We start from the raw sequence: 11,092 nt of genomic DNA on the forward strand, positions 1-11,092 counted from the left end.
AGGTGACCCCTGCCTGAACAGGTGACCCCGTGCTCCCCATGTCTGACCAGGTGTCCCCAACCCATCACCTGCACCCTTGTCTCCAGCCATGCCAGCCAGGTGGCCCCATGTTCACAGAGGTGTCCTTGCTTGTGACCACGTATGATCAGCCCGCTGGCCCCACCACCCAGCTCTCCCCATGCCCAAAGCACTGTCCCCAAGCCCACTGCACGTCCCCATCCCTGGCCAGGCAGGTGTCCCCCAGGCTGAGCTGCCCCACGTCCCCTCCCAGCCGTCCCGGTGCCACAGCGAGGAGGGATGCAGCGTGGTGGGTGAGAGCCTTTATTGCAGGGCTCAGTTGGCCTCCAGGATGGAGTTGATCCAGTCGCGGAGCGTGGTGACACGGGCGTAGACACCGGGCACGTTGGGGTCGCAGGTGCTGCTGCCCCAGGAGACGATGCCCACCAGGGTCCAGGCGCCGTCCTTCTGGCACACCAGCGGGCCCCCGGAGTCGCCCTGCAGACAGAGGGTGAGGCCAGGGCCCGGGGCCGGGGGTGCCGCGGGGCCAGGAGGGGGCCAGGGGCACCTACCATGCAGGAGGTGGCCCCGTCGGCACCGGCGCACACCATCACGTCGCGGATGCGGAAGCCCCAGAACTCCTTGCACTGCGCGTTGGTGAGCAGGGGCAGGGCCACCTGCTGCAGCACTGCCGGGGTGTGCGAGGCTGCGGGGAGACGGGGCAGCACCGCAGCGCCCGCGGGAACGGGCCGGGATGGGCAGCGTGTGAGGACAAGGATGGAGATCGCGGATGAGGGTGGGGTCAGGGGATGAGGGCAGGGAATGGGGATGGAGGTTGGGAGAGGGATGGAAAAGAGGAGGAGGACCGGGACAAGTGTTGGGGTGGAGATGGGGATGAGGGTGGGGTTAAGGGATGAGGGCAGGGATGGTGAAGGAGCTTGGAAGTGGATTGGAAAAGAGGAGGAGGACCAGGGCAAGTGTTGGGGTGGAGGTGGGGATGGGGATGGGGATGAGGGTGGGGTTAGGGGATGAGGGCGGGAATGGGGATGGAGATTGGAAGTGGATTGGAAAAGAGGAGGAGGACCAGGGCAAGTGTTGGGGTGGAGATGGGGATGAGGGTCGGGATTGGAAACTGGGGACAGGGATGAGGACATGGATGGTGTTAAGTGACACGGACGGAAATGGGGATGGGGGTTTGGGTGAGCACAGGGGTGGAGATGAAGAGTGGGGGTGTGGAAGGAGCTGGGGACAGGGAGGTGCTGTACCGTTGGGGTCAGTGAGCCCCCAGCCAGTGGTGACACAGGTTGTACCCCCTGGGAAGTCATCAGTGGCCTGAGGCAGGCAGACGGGGGACACGCGCTGTGAGAACCTGGCTTTGGTGGCCAGTTTGATCAGAGTGATGTCATCACGGATGGTCAGCATGTTGAACTTGGGGTTCTTGAAGACCTGGAACAGGAAGCATGGTTCCCAGTGACTCCATCCCCAGACATGGCACCGGGGACTCCACGAGGACCAACAGGGACCACAGGGACTGATGGCGTGGGGTCCTGGGCAGTGTCCCTGTAGGCCCTGGCTGATGAGGTTCCTGGGCTGCAAACCCTGGTGCTGGGGGCACAGGGCAGCATGGACATAATGGAGACTCACAGGGACCCAGGCAGCAGACCCCAACCCTGGGGAAAAGTGGGTGTCAGGGACAACCCAGAGACCAGGGGCTCCCCAGGGACATCCCAGGAACTGGGGACACCAACAGGGACACCTCAGGGATATGAACAAGGACTTGGGATGTTAACCCAGGGGACCCAAGCCCAGAGATGTGGGGCTCCAGGGACATGCTCTATAGGACCTGACCCTCAGGATAAGGGAACCAGGCACACCCTGGGGACCCGACCCCCCGGACCAGGGCAACCCCCAGGGTGGCTCCCCGTGGCTGTACCTTCTCGATTTTGAGCTGCTGCTGGTCACTGGAGGGAGAGCTCTGGTCGTACGCACCCACCACCACGGTGTCGGTTTTCCTGGGCACAGGCAGGTGCTGAGCACTGGGCACAGGGAGGAGGGGTCCCTGGGGACCCCGTGCCCAGCCCTGGGTTGGTGGGAGGGAGAGGCAGAGCCTACCTGACACCACAGTGGGCAGCAGTCACCACCCAGTTCTCACTGATCAGGGACCCCCCGCAGAAGTGGAAGCCGTTGTAGCGCTGGCAGGGAGAGTGGCCATCAGCACCCAGCACCACGCTGGGGGCTCTGTGCCCAGCCACCAACTGGACCCCACCCGGATCCCCAGACACTCACCTGGAGGGACACCTGCCACGGCCAGGACCCTGGCACTGCCGGCTCCCCGTTGACGATGCGGTTGTAGCCTCGGATGACCGGCGCGATGGCGGGCACGCCGCAGCCTGCGGGGCACAGCCACCCGTGGGACCGGGGCTCCGTGGGACCCAGCCCCACACCCACCCCCCCACTGTCACCCTACCGCCCCCCCAAGCCCCTCTCCCACCCCCCTCGCCCCTCGCCCCACGCACTCTCTGCAGAGAGGGTGGCACGGGCAGAGCCAGCCAGCGCCAGGCAGCTCAGCAGCCACAGCAGAGCCATCGTCATTCCTGAGGACAGACCCTGCCTGGGGCTCAGTGCCTCTTATACCCACCACCAGCCACAGCCACGCTGCTGGCCTTGTCACTGTGGCCTTGTCACCATGGCCTTGTCACCGTGGCACCTGGCACCCGGCACAGAGCCAGGACGGGACCTGGGAGTGTGGCACCTGGAGCTGGTGTCCTTGGCCAGTTGGACAGCACTGTTGTGGTCTAAGTGCTTGCTTCAATTCCTCCTTGTCCTGGGGCATGGTGGGGACTATCACTGGGTCATGGATGCTTAAGGAACTTGGAGCTCACGTGGTGCAACCCTGCAGGGCCACCCAAGGACCATGTCTATGGGGCTACTGAGTATCTCAATGGATGGAGACTCCACAGCTACACTGGGCAACCTGTGCCAAAACTCCATCACTCCACAGTAAAACTGCCTCCTGATAATCAGAGGAACGTTTTTCCTTCCCCTTCGTCTCACAGACTCTTGTCCTGGCACCATTCCTTTCTTTGTTGCCATCAGAGATGCTCCTGCCCCTTTCATATCTCCCTTCAGTATGTCCCCCTTGCACTGGGGAGCCCAGCACCAGAACATACAAGGCAGGGATGGCACGAGCCCCCTCCCCACCACTGAGTGGTGGACATGTCTCCCTCCATGACCTGCCAGCAATGCAATGATGCCTGTGGCCATGGTTGAACTCCTGGGCAACATGAACCCAGCCTGTGTCCTTACTCTTGTCTCAGGCCAGGCCTTCCATGGCACCCAGATGATGGGAAATGGCCATGGGGACAGGGCTGGAATGGAAACAGCTGCAGTGTGTGGGTGTCACGCTGTCTGACAAGGCCACGGTGACAAGGCCATGGTGACAAGGCCACGGTGACAAGGCCAGCAGCGTGGCTGTGGCTGGTGGTGGGTATAAGAGGCACTGAGCCCCAGGCAGGGTCTGTCCTCAGGAATGACGATGGCTCTGCTGTGGCTGCTGAGCTGCCTGGCGCTGGCTGGCTCTGCCCGTGCCACCCTCTCTGCAGAGAGTGCGTGGGGCGAGGGGCTCAGGGGGTGGGAGAGGGGCTTGGGGGGGCGGTAGGGTGACAGTGGGGGGGTGGGTGTGGGGCTGGGTCCCACGGAGCCCCGGTCCCACGGGTGGCTGTGCCCCGCAGGCTGCGGCGTGCCCGCCATCGCGCCGGTCATCCGAGGCTACAACCGCATCGTCAACGGGGAGCCGGCAGTGCCAGGGTCCTGGCCGTGGCAGGTGTCCCTCCAGGTGAGTGTCTGGGGATCCGGGTGGGGTCCAGTTGGTGGCTGGGCACAGAGCCCCCAGCGTGGTGCTGGGTGCTGATGGCCACTCTCCCTGCCAGCGCTACAACGGCTTCCACTTCTGCGGGGGGTCCCTGATCAGTGAGAACTGGGTGGTGACTGCTGCCCACTGTGGTGTCAGGTAGGCTCTGCCTCTCCCTCCCACCAACCCAGGGCTGGGCACGGGTCCCCAGGGACCCCTCCTCCCTGTGCCCAGTGCTCAGCACCTGCCTGTGCCCAGGAAAACCGACACCGTGGTGGTGGGTGCGTACGACCAGAGCTCTCCCTCCAGTGACCAGCAGCAGCTCAAAATCGAGAAGGTACAGCCACGGGGAGCCACCCTGGGGGTTGCCCTGGTCCGGGGGGTCGGGTCCCCAGGGTGTGCCTGGTTCCCTTATCCTGAGGGTCAGGTCCTATAGAGCATGTCCCTGGAGCCCCACATCTCTGGGCTTGGGTCCCCTGGGTTAACATCCCAAGTCCTTGTTCATATCCCTGAGGTGTCCCTGTTGGTGTCCCCAGTTCCTGGGATGTCCCTGGGGAGCCCCTGGTCTCTGGGTTGTCCCTGACACCCACTTTTCCCCAGGGTTGGGGTCTGCTGCCTGGGTCCCTGTGAGTCTCCATTATGTCCATGCTGCCCTGTGCCCCCAGCACCAGGGTTTGCAGCCCAGGAACCTCATCAGCCAGGGGCCTACAGGGACACTGCCCAGGACCCCACGCCATCAGTCCCTGTGGTCCCTGTTGGTCCTCGTGGAGTCCCCGGTGCCATGTCTGGGGATGGAGTCACTGGGAACCGTGCTTCCTGTTCCAGGTCTTCAAGAACCCCAAGTTCAACATGCTGACCATCCGTGATGACATCACTCTGATCAAACTGGCCACCAAAGCCAGGTTCTCACAGCGCGTGTCCCCCGTCTGCCTGCCTCAGGCCACTGATGACTTCCCAGGGGGTACAACCTGTGTCACCACTGGCTGGGGGCTCACTGACCCCAACGGTACAGCACCTCCCTGTCCCCAGCTCCTTCCACACCCCCACTCTTCATCTCCACCCCTGTGCTCACCCAAACCCCCATCCCCATTTCCGTCCGTGTCACTTAACACCATCCATGTCCTCATCCCTGTCCCCAGTTTCCAATCCCGACCCTCATCCCCATCTCCACCCCAACACTTGCCCTGGTCCTCCTCCTCTTTTCCAATCCACTTCCAATCTCCATCCCCATTCCCGCCCTCATCCCTTAACCCCACCCTCATCCACAATCTCCATCCATGTCCTCATCCCCATCCCTATCCCCACCTCCACCCCAACACTTGCCCTGGTCCTCCTCCTCTTTTCCAATCCACTTCCAAGCTCCTTCACCATCCCTGCCCTCACCCCTTAACCCCACCCTCATCCCCATCTCCACCCCAACACTTGTCCCAGTCCTCCTCCTCTTTTCCATCCATCTTCCAATCTCCATCCCCATTCCCTGCCCTCATCCCTTAACCCCACCCTCATCCCCATCTCCACCCCAACACTTGTCCCGGTCCTCCTCCTCTTTTCCATCCCTCTCCCAACCTCCATCCCCATTCCCTGCCCTCATCCCCTGACCCCACCCTCATCCGCGATCTCCATCCTTGTCCTCACACGCTGCCCATCCCGGCCCGTTCCCGCGGGCGCTGCGGTGCTGCCCCGTCTCCCCGCAGCCTCGCACACCCCGGCAGTGCTGCAGCAGGTGGCCCTGCCCCTGCTCACCAACGCGCAGTGCAAGGAGTTCTGGGGCTTCCGCATCCGCGACGTGATGGTGTGCGCCGGTGCCGACGGGGCCACCTCCTGCATGGTAGGTGCCCCTGGCCCCCTCCTGGCCCCGCGGCACCCCCGGCCCCGGGCCCTGGCCTCACCCTCTGTCTGCAGGGCGACTCCGGGGGCCCGCTGGTGTGCCAGAAGGACGGCGCCTGGACCCTGGTGGGCATTCGTCTCCTGGGGCAGCAGCACCTGCGACCCCAACGTGCCCGGTGTCTACGCCCGTGTCACCACGCTCCGCGACTGGATCAACTCCATCCTGGAGGCCAACTGAGCCCTGCAATAAAGGCTCTCACCCACCACGCTGCATCCCTCCTCGCTGTGGCACCGGGACGGCTGGGAGGGGACGTGGGGCAGCTCAGCCTGGGGGACACCTGCCTGGCCAGGGATGGGGACGTGCAGTGGGCTTGGGGACAGTGCTTTGGGCATGGGGAGAGCTGGGTGGTGGGGCCAGCGGGCTGATCATACGTGGTCACAAGCAAGGACACCTCTGTGAACATGGGGCCACCTGGCTGGCATGGCTGGAGACAAGGGTGCAGGTGATGGGTTGGGGACACCTGGTCAGACATGGGGAGCACGGGGTCACCTGTTCAGGCAGGGGTCACCTGGCTGGGAAGGCTGGGTGCAGAGGCACACGGGGCTCCCCATGGAGTCAGGGACACTTGGCCACGTTCAAAGCCGTGTGGCACAGCTCAGGGGACCTGAGCAGGCAGGAGACACCAGGCTGGGCTTGGAGACCCCTGCTGAAGGAGGGTGGGAGGCTTGGGGACACGTGTGTCCCTGGGGACACTTGAGCAAAGGCCGGGGAAGATGGCCAGGTGCAGGAACATCTGAGCAGGCTTGGGGACTCCTGGTGTGGAGACAAGCAGCCAGATGTAGAGCTGTGTGGCCTCCCACGGGGACAGCTGCCCCCGAGTGGGACACCTGTCTGTCGCGGGTGGGGTACGTGTCCTGGCTTGGGGACACCTGGCTGGACACGTGAGGCCACCTGTCCGGGAATGTGACCCCTGGCTGGGGGACACAGACTTGTCGCAGTCCTGTGAGCCGGAGCCACCTTAAGGCTGCGGTGGGAGGGGGCGGGCCGGGGGGGCGGAGAGGAAAGGCAGGGTCCTGGTTTCGGTCCCGGTCCTGTTTGCCTCCACCATGGCTCTGCGGCGGGTGCTGGGTCTCGGGGGGTGCCGGCTTAGCCGGAGCTTCTGTTCCAAGGTTGGGCGGTTTAGGGGAGCGGGGTGAGGGGCACAGCGGGACCGGCCCCCGGCATGGTGGAGTCACTCCTGCCCCTGCCCGTACCGCGTTAACCCCCTCTCCCCCGCAGCCCCCGCTGCCCCCCGAACTTTTGGAGGGCCTGAGGGCCGTGGTCGGGGGCCCCAACGTCTCCACGGCCATGGCGGTGCGGGAGCAGCACGGCCACGACGAGTCCATGCACATGTGGGTGCTGGGCTGGGAGCCCGGGAGAACGCGGGTCGGGCCTGGGAAAGGGGCCGGGAAGGGGAAGGGAAACGGGATAGTAAGTGCGGCGGGGAAGGGAAGGGTCTGCAGACGGGGGTTTGGTGTGGCAGTGATGCCTTCCTGTCCCCCAGGTGTGCCCCCCCGGACGCCGTGGTGTGGCCGCAGTCGGTGGGGCAAGTGCAGGAGCTGGCAGAGCTCTGCCACCGCCACCGTGTGCCCATGGTGCCCTTTGGTACCGGCACCGGCCTCGAGGGTGGCGTCAACGCCGTGCAGGTACGGGCACCCCGGTACCCCGGCACCCCGGCACCCCTGCCCCTGGGTTCTTGGTGCCTGTCCCTGCCCAGCCACACCGGTGTCCCTCTGCCAGGGTGGTGTCAGCTTTGACCTGAGCCGCATGGATGCCATCACGGAACTGAGCCTCGAGGACTTCTCGGTGATGGTGGAGCCCGGAGTCACCCGCAAGGCCCTCAACAACCACCTGCGGGGCACCGGGCTCTGGTTCCCCGTTGGTACAGCAGCCGGGGGGAGGCTGGGGGGGGGGATATGTGGCAGAACTGGGGGTGCTCTGGACACCTGTGGTACTGGGAGCACTGGGGGTGCCCATGAAGCTGAGGGTGCTGTGGCCACACGAGCGTAGCAGGGGTGCTCATGGGGCTGGGAGGGGCTGTGGTCCCAGTAGTTCTGTTGTCCCCAGGGGCTGGGGGTGTCATAGTCTCGGGGCTGCTGAGGGTGCCCATGGGTTTGCCATGGTCTCAGGGGTTGCTGTGAAGTCTGGGGTGCTGGGGTTCAAGAGGTCCTGTGGTCCTCCTGGGGTGTCATGGTCCCAGAGGTGCGTGTGTCACCTTGGGTGTGCTGTGATCCCAGGGGTGCCCATAGGGCACTGGGGACCTCCAGAGTTACTGGGATCCCAAGGATGCTGAGGGTCCCCCATGGGGTTCTGGGGTTCTGTGGGTGCTGGAGATCCCTCTGGGTTGTCATTGTGGGGGTCCTTGTGGGACTAGGTGTGCCGCTGTGCCAGGGGTGCTTGGGGTGCCCATGGGTATGCTGGGATCTAAGGGGTGCTGAGGGTCCCCAGTAAGGTGCTGTGGGGGAGTTTTCACTGTGGTCTCAGGGGCACTTGTGTTCCCAGTCACAGGGATTCTGGGGTCCCCTATTATCCTAGGGTGCACCAGGGGTGTCTGTGTAGGGGGGGTGGGTGCCATGGTCCTATTAATTCTAGTGTCCCCATGGTCTCAGGGGTGCACCAAGGCTGTCCATGGGGGAGTGGGCAGCATGGTGCCAGGGGTTCTGCTGTAGTGCACAGTGGCTGGTGTGGGATTGAGCTCCCAGGGCTCTGGCCAGGGTTCCACGGGGGAGGACCCATCCCCACACCAGCCTCCTGCCCCATCTCCATCCCTGTTGCTTGCCTGTCTCCCGCCCGCAGACCCCGGGGCAGATGCCTCGCTGTGCGGCATGGCGGCCACGGGTGCCTCGGGCACCAACGCCGTGCGCTACGGCACCATGAGGCCCAACGTGCTCAACCTGCGCGTGGTGCTGCCCGACGGGCGCTTGCTCCACACCGCTGGCCCCGGGCGCCAGGCCAGGTGGGCACCGGGGCACAGGGACAGGACAGGGTGGGACATTGCCGGGTGGGCTCCTGCTCACTGGTCCCGTGCAGGAAGAGGGCAGCCGGCTATGACCTGACCTCGCTCTTCGTGGGCTCTGAGGGCACCCTGGGCTTCCTGACTCAGGCCACCCTGCGCCTACACCCCCTGCCCGAGACTGCCGCCGCCACCATCGCCACCTTCCCCACCGTGCGGGCGGCTGTGGCGTGCACCGTCCAGGTCCTGCAGGCTGCCGTGCCCGTGGCTCGCATCGGTGGGTGCCGGGGGTCAGCGGTGGGGCCAGGGATCGTTGCCAGCCGTGGGGCTCAGCTGTTGTGTCCTGCAGAGTTCCTAGATGAGGTGATGGCAAACGCTTGCAGCCGGTTCAGTGGTGTAGACCTGCCAGCAGCACCCACGCTCCTCCTGGAGCTCCATGGGTCCCGACGTGGCCTGACTGAGCAGCAGCAGCAGACAGGTAGGGATGGTGCCCAGCTTGGGGACAGTGTGCCTGGTTTCTGGGGCCATGGGGGGCACATCCCTCACTCATCCGTGGTAAGGGATGGGTGCCCAGGAACAGGGGATGGAGGGGATCAGGGGTACCCTGGGATGAAGGTACCCTGGGTGGTGCCCAAGTACAAAATCTGGAGTACCTGGAGGGAGACCAAGGTGATGGATGAGTGCCCAGAACTGGGGATGGGGGTACCAGGGTGTCACCATAGCGAGGGATGGGTGCCTATGAACAGGGGATGATGCTGAGGCCCATTGAATGGTGAACCTTGGGGTCACTAGGATGAAGGGTGGGTGCCCAGAGCTGGGGACTGGAGAATCCAGAGGTCTAGAGAATGGGTCCCCAGGGCTGGAGGAGCAGGAATGGGGACTGGGGAACGATGAGAGGGTCACCAGGACAACGGATGGGTGCATGTGCTGGAGGGTCTGCTGGGGGGCTGAAGCGAGAGACACGAGGATTGTCCCAGGTTGATGGACACCCAGGGGACAAGGGACAGGGACACCACGGGTGTCCTGGGGTGTGGGACAGATCCCCAGGGCAAGGACTGGTGGTCCTGGGGTGAGGTCCCAGGAATCCTGGCTGCCGGCAGAGGAGATCGTGCGGCTGAACGGCGGCTCCGAGCTGTCCTGGGCGGAGGGTCCGGAGGAACGCGGGCGGCTCTGGGCCATGCGGCACAGCGCTTGGTACGCCAGCCTGGCCCTGCGGCCTGGCTGCCAGGTGAGGGGCTGACAGGGGACAGGGATGATGGTGGCAGCTCCCCAGGGAGCTGCAGATGCCACAGATCTGCCCTGCCTGGCACAGGGCTACTCCACGGATGTCTGTGTGCCCATCTCCCGCCTGCCTGACGTGGTGGTGGAGACCAAGCAGGACCTGCAGGACTCCGGCCTCACTGGTCAGCAGAGGGTTTGGCTGGGGGGGCTCTGTGCTCCCCGCCGTGCCCTGCCTGACCCCTGGCTCCACAGGCCCCATGGTGGGACACGTGGGTGATGGCAACTTCCACTGCCTGCTCCTCTTCAACAGCCAGGACCCTGCCGAGGCCCAGCGCGTCCACGCGTTCACCCAGCGCCTGGGCAGGTGGGGACGGGGACATCCTGAGGGGAGGGAGGGAGAGAGGGAGGAATGGATGGATGGATGGATGGATGGATGGATGGATGGATGGATGGATGGATGGATAAATGGATGGATGGAGGGATGGATGGATGGATGGATGGATGGATGGATGGATGGATGGATGGGTGGAGGGATGGAGGTATGGATAGCTTGATGGATGGATGGATGGATGGATGGATGGATAGCTTGATGGATAAATGGATGGATGGATGGATGGAGGGATGGATGGATGGGAATATTCCTGTGCTACCCCCTGAACCTCATGTCCCGCAGGCGGGCACTGGCAGCTGGGGGTACCTGCACTGGGGAGCACGGTGTGGGGCTGGGCAAGCGGGCACTGCTGCTGGAGGAGCTGGGCCAGGAGGGGTTGGACACCTTGCGCTGCATCAAGGCTGCTCTGGACCCCCACAACCTCATGAACCCCGGCAAGGTGCTCTGAGGGGTGCTGCCAGCTGGCACCCAGCTGGTGAGGGGGCCACACTGACCTCCTGCCCCCTCCCAGCATCCCCATCTCAACCTCTCTGGGTCAGGGATCCCAAATAAATCCCTTGGCAGCCACATCCTCTATGTGCTGTGACGTCTTTGTGGGGGGACAGGGCACCCTAGCCCCTCTCCAGGGGATCCCTGTCCCCCCGTTACTGACACTTATGGGGCAGGGGGATTGGGATGGGCCATGGAGGACCCAGTTTAGCTGCTTCCCTTGAGCCACTGGGCTGGGAGCTCTCTGGGAGCTGCCAAGCCCCCTGCAGCCAACCCCACACCAAGGTGGACGTGGGGAACAGGCGTTGGGGTGAGTGAGGGGCT

General features: G+C 64.5%; 3 protein-coding genes across 3 annotated transcripts; 2 read left to right on the forward strand and 1 right to left on the reverse strand.

Annotated features, from left to right (window-relative positions):
• Nucleotides 1-305: 305 nt before the first annotated feature.
• On the reverse strand, nucleotides 306-2,610 carry LOC115598952 (chymotrypsinogen 2-like). Its single transcript, XM_030457978.1, has 7 exons — nucleotides 2,514-2,610; nucleotides 2,284-2,387; nucleotides 2,110-2,189; nucleotides 1,931-2,009; nucleotides 1,263-1,443; nucleotides 570-703; nucleotides 306-495 (listed from the first exon to the last, which is right to left on the reverse strand). The coding sequence occupies exons 1-7, from the start codon at nucleotides 2,587-2,589 to the stop codon at nucleotides 334-336; spliced, it is 816 nt and encodes a 271-aa protein (XP_030313838.1). The 5' UTR covers nucleotides 2,590-2,610; the 3' UTR covers nucleotides 306-333.
• Nucleotides 2,611-3,520: 910 nt separating this feature from the next.
• Nucleotides 3,521-5,940, forward strand: LOC103527494 (chymotrypsinogen 2). The gene is given in 8 exon segments (XM_030457979.1): nucleotides 3,521-3,602; nucleotides 3,729-3,832; nucleotides 3,927-4,006; nucleotides 4,106-4,184; nucleotides 4,673-4,853; nucleotides 5,542-5,675; nucleotides 5,750-5,809; nucleotides 5,811-5,940. Coding segments are annotated over 8 exon segments (816 nt in total). The 5' UTR covers nucleotides 3,521-3,526; the 3' UTR covers nucleotides 5,913-5,940.
• Nucleotides 5,941-6,761: 821 nt separating this feature from the next.
• Nucleotides 6,762-10,848, forward strand: LDHD (lactate dehydrogenase D). The gene is made up of 11 exons (XM_030457977.1): nucleotides 6,762-6,844; nucleotides 6,954-7,066; nucleotides 7,219-7,360; nucleotides 7,455-7,596; nucleotides 8,511-8,670; nucleotides 8,745-8,944; nucleotides 9,017-9,145; nucleotides 9,768-9,895; nucleotides 9,980-10,070; nucleotides 10,141-10,252; nucleotides 10,562-10,848. The coding sequence occupies exons 1-11, from the start codon at nucleotides 6,782-6,784 to the stop codon at nucleotides 10,725-10,727; spliced, it is 1,446 nt and encodes a 481-aa protein (XP_030313837.1). The 5' UTR covers nucleotides 6,762-6,781; the 3' UTR covers nucleotides 10,728-10,848.
• The last annotated feature ends 244 nt before the right edge of the window (nucleotides 10,849-11,092 follow it).

This window comes from Calypte anna, chromosome 11 (genome assembly GCF_003957555.1).
Source record: "Calypte anna isolate BGI_N300 chromosome 11, bCalAnn1_v1.p, whole genome shotgun sequence".
NCBI classification, from domain to species: domain Eukaryota; kingdom Metazoa; phylum Chordata; class Aves; order Apodiformes; family Trochilidae; genus Calypte; species Calypte anna.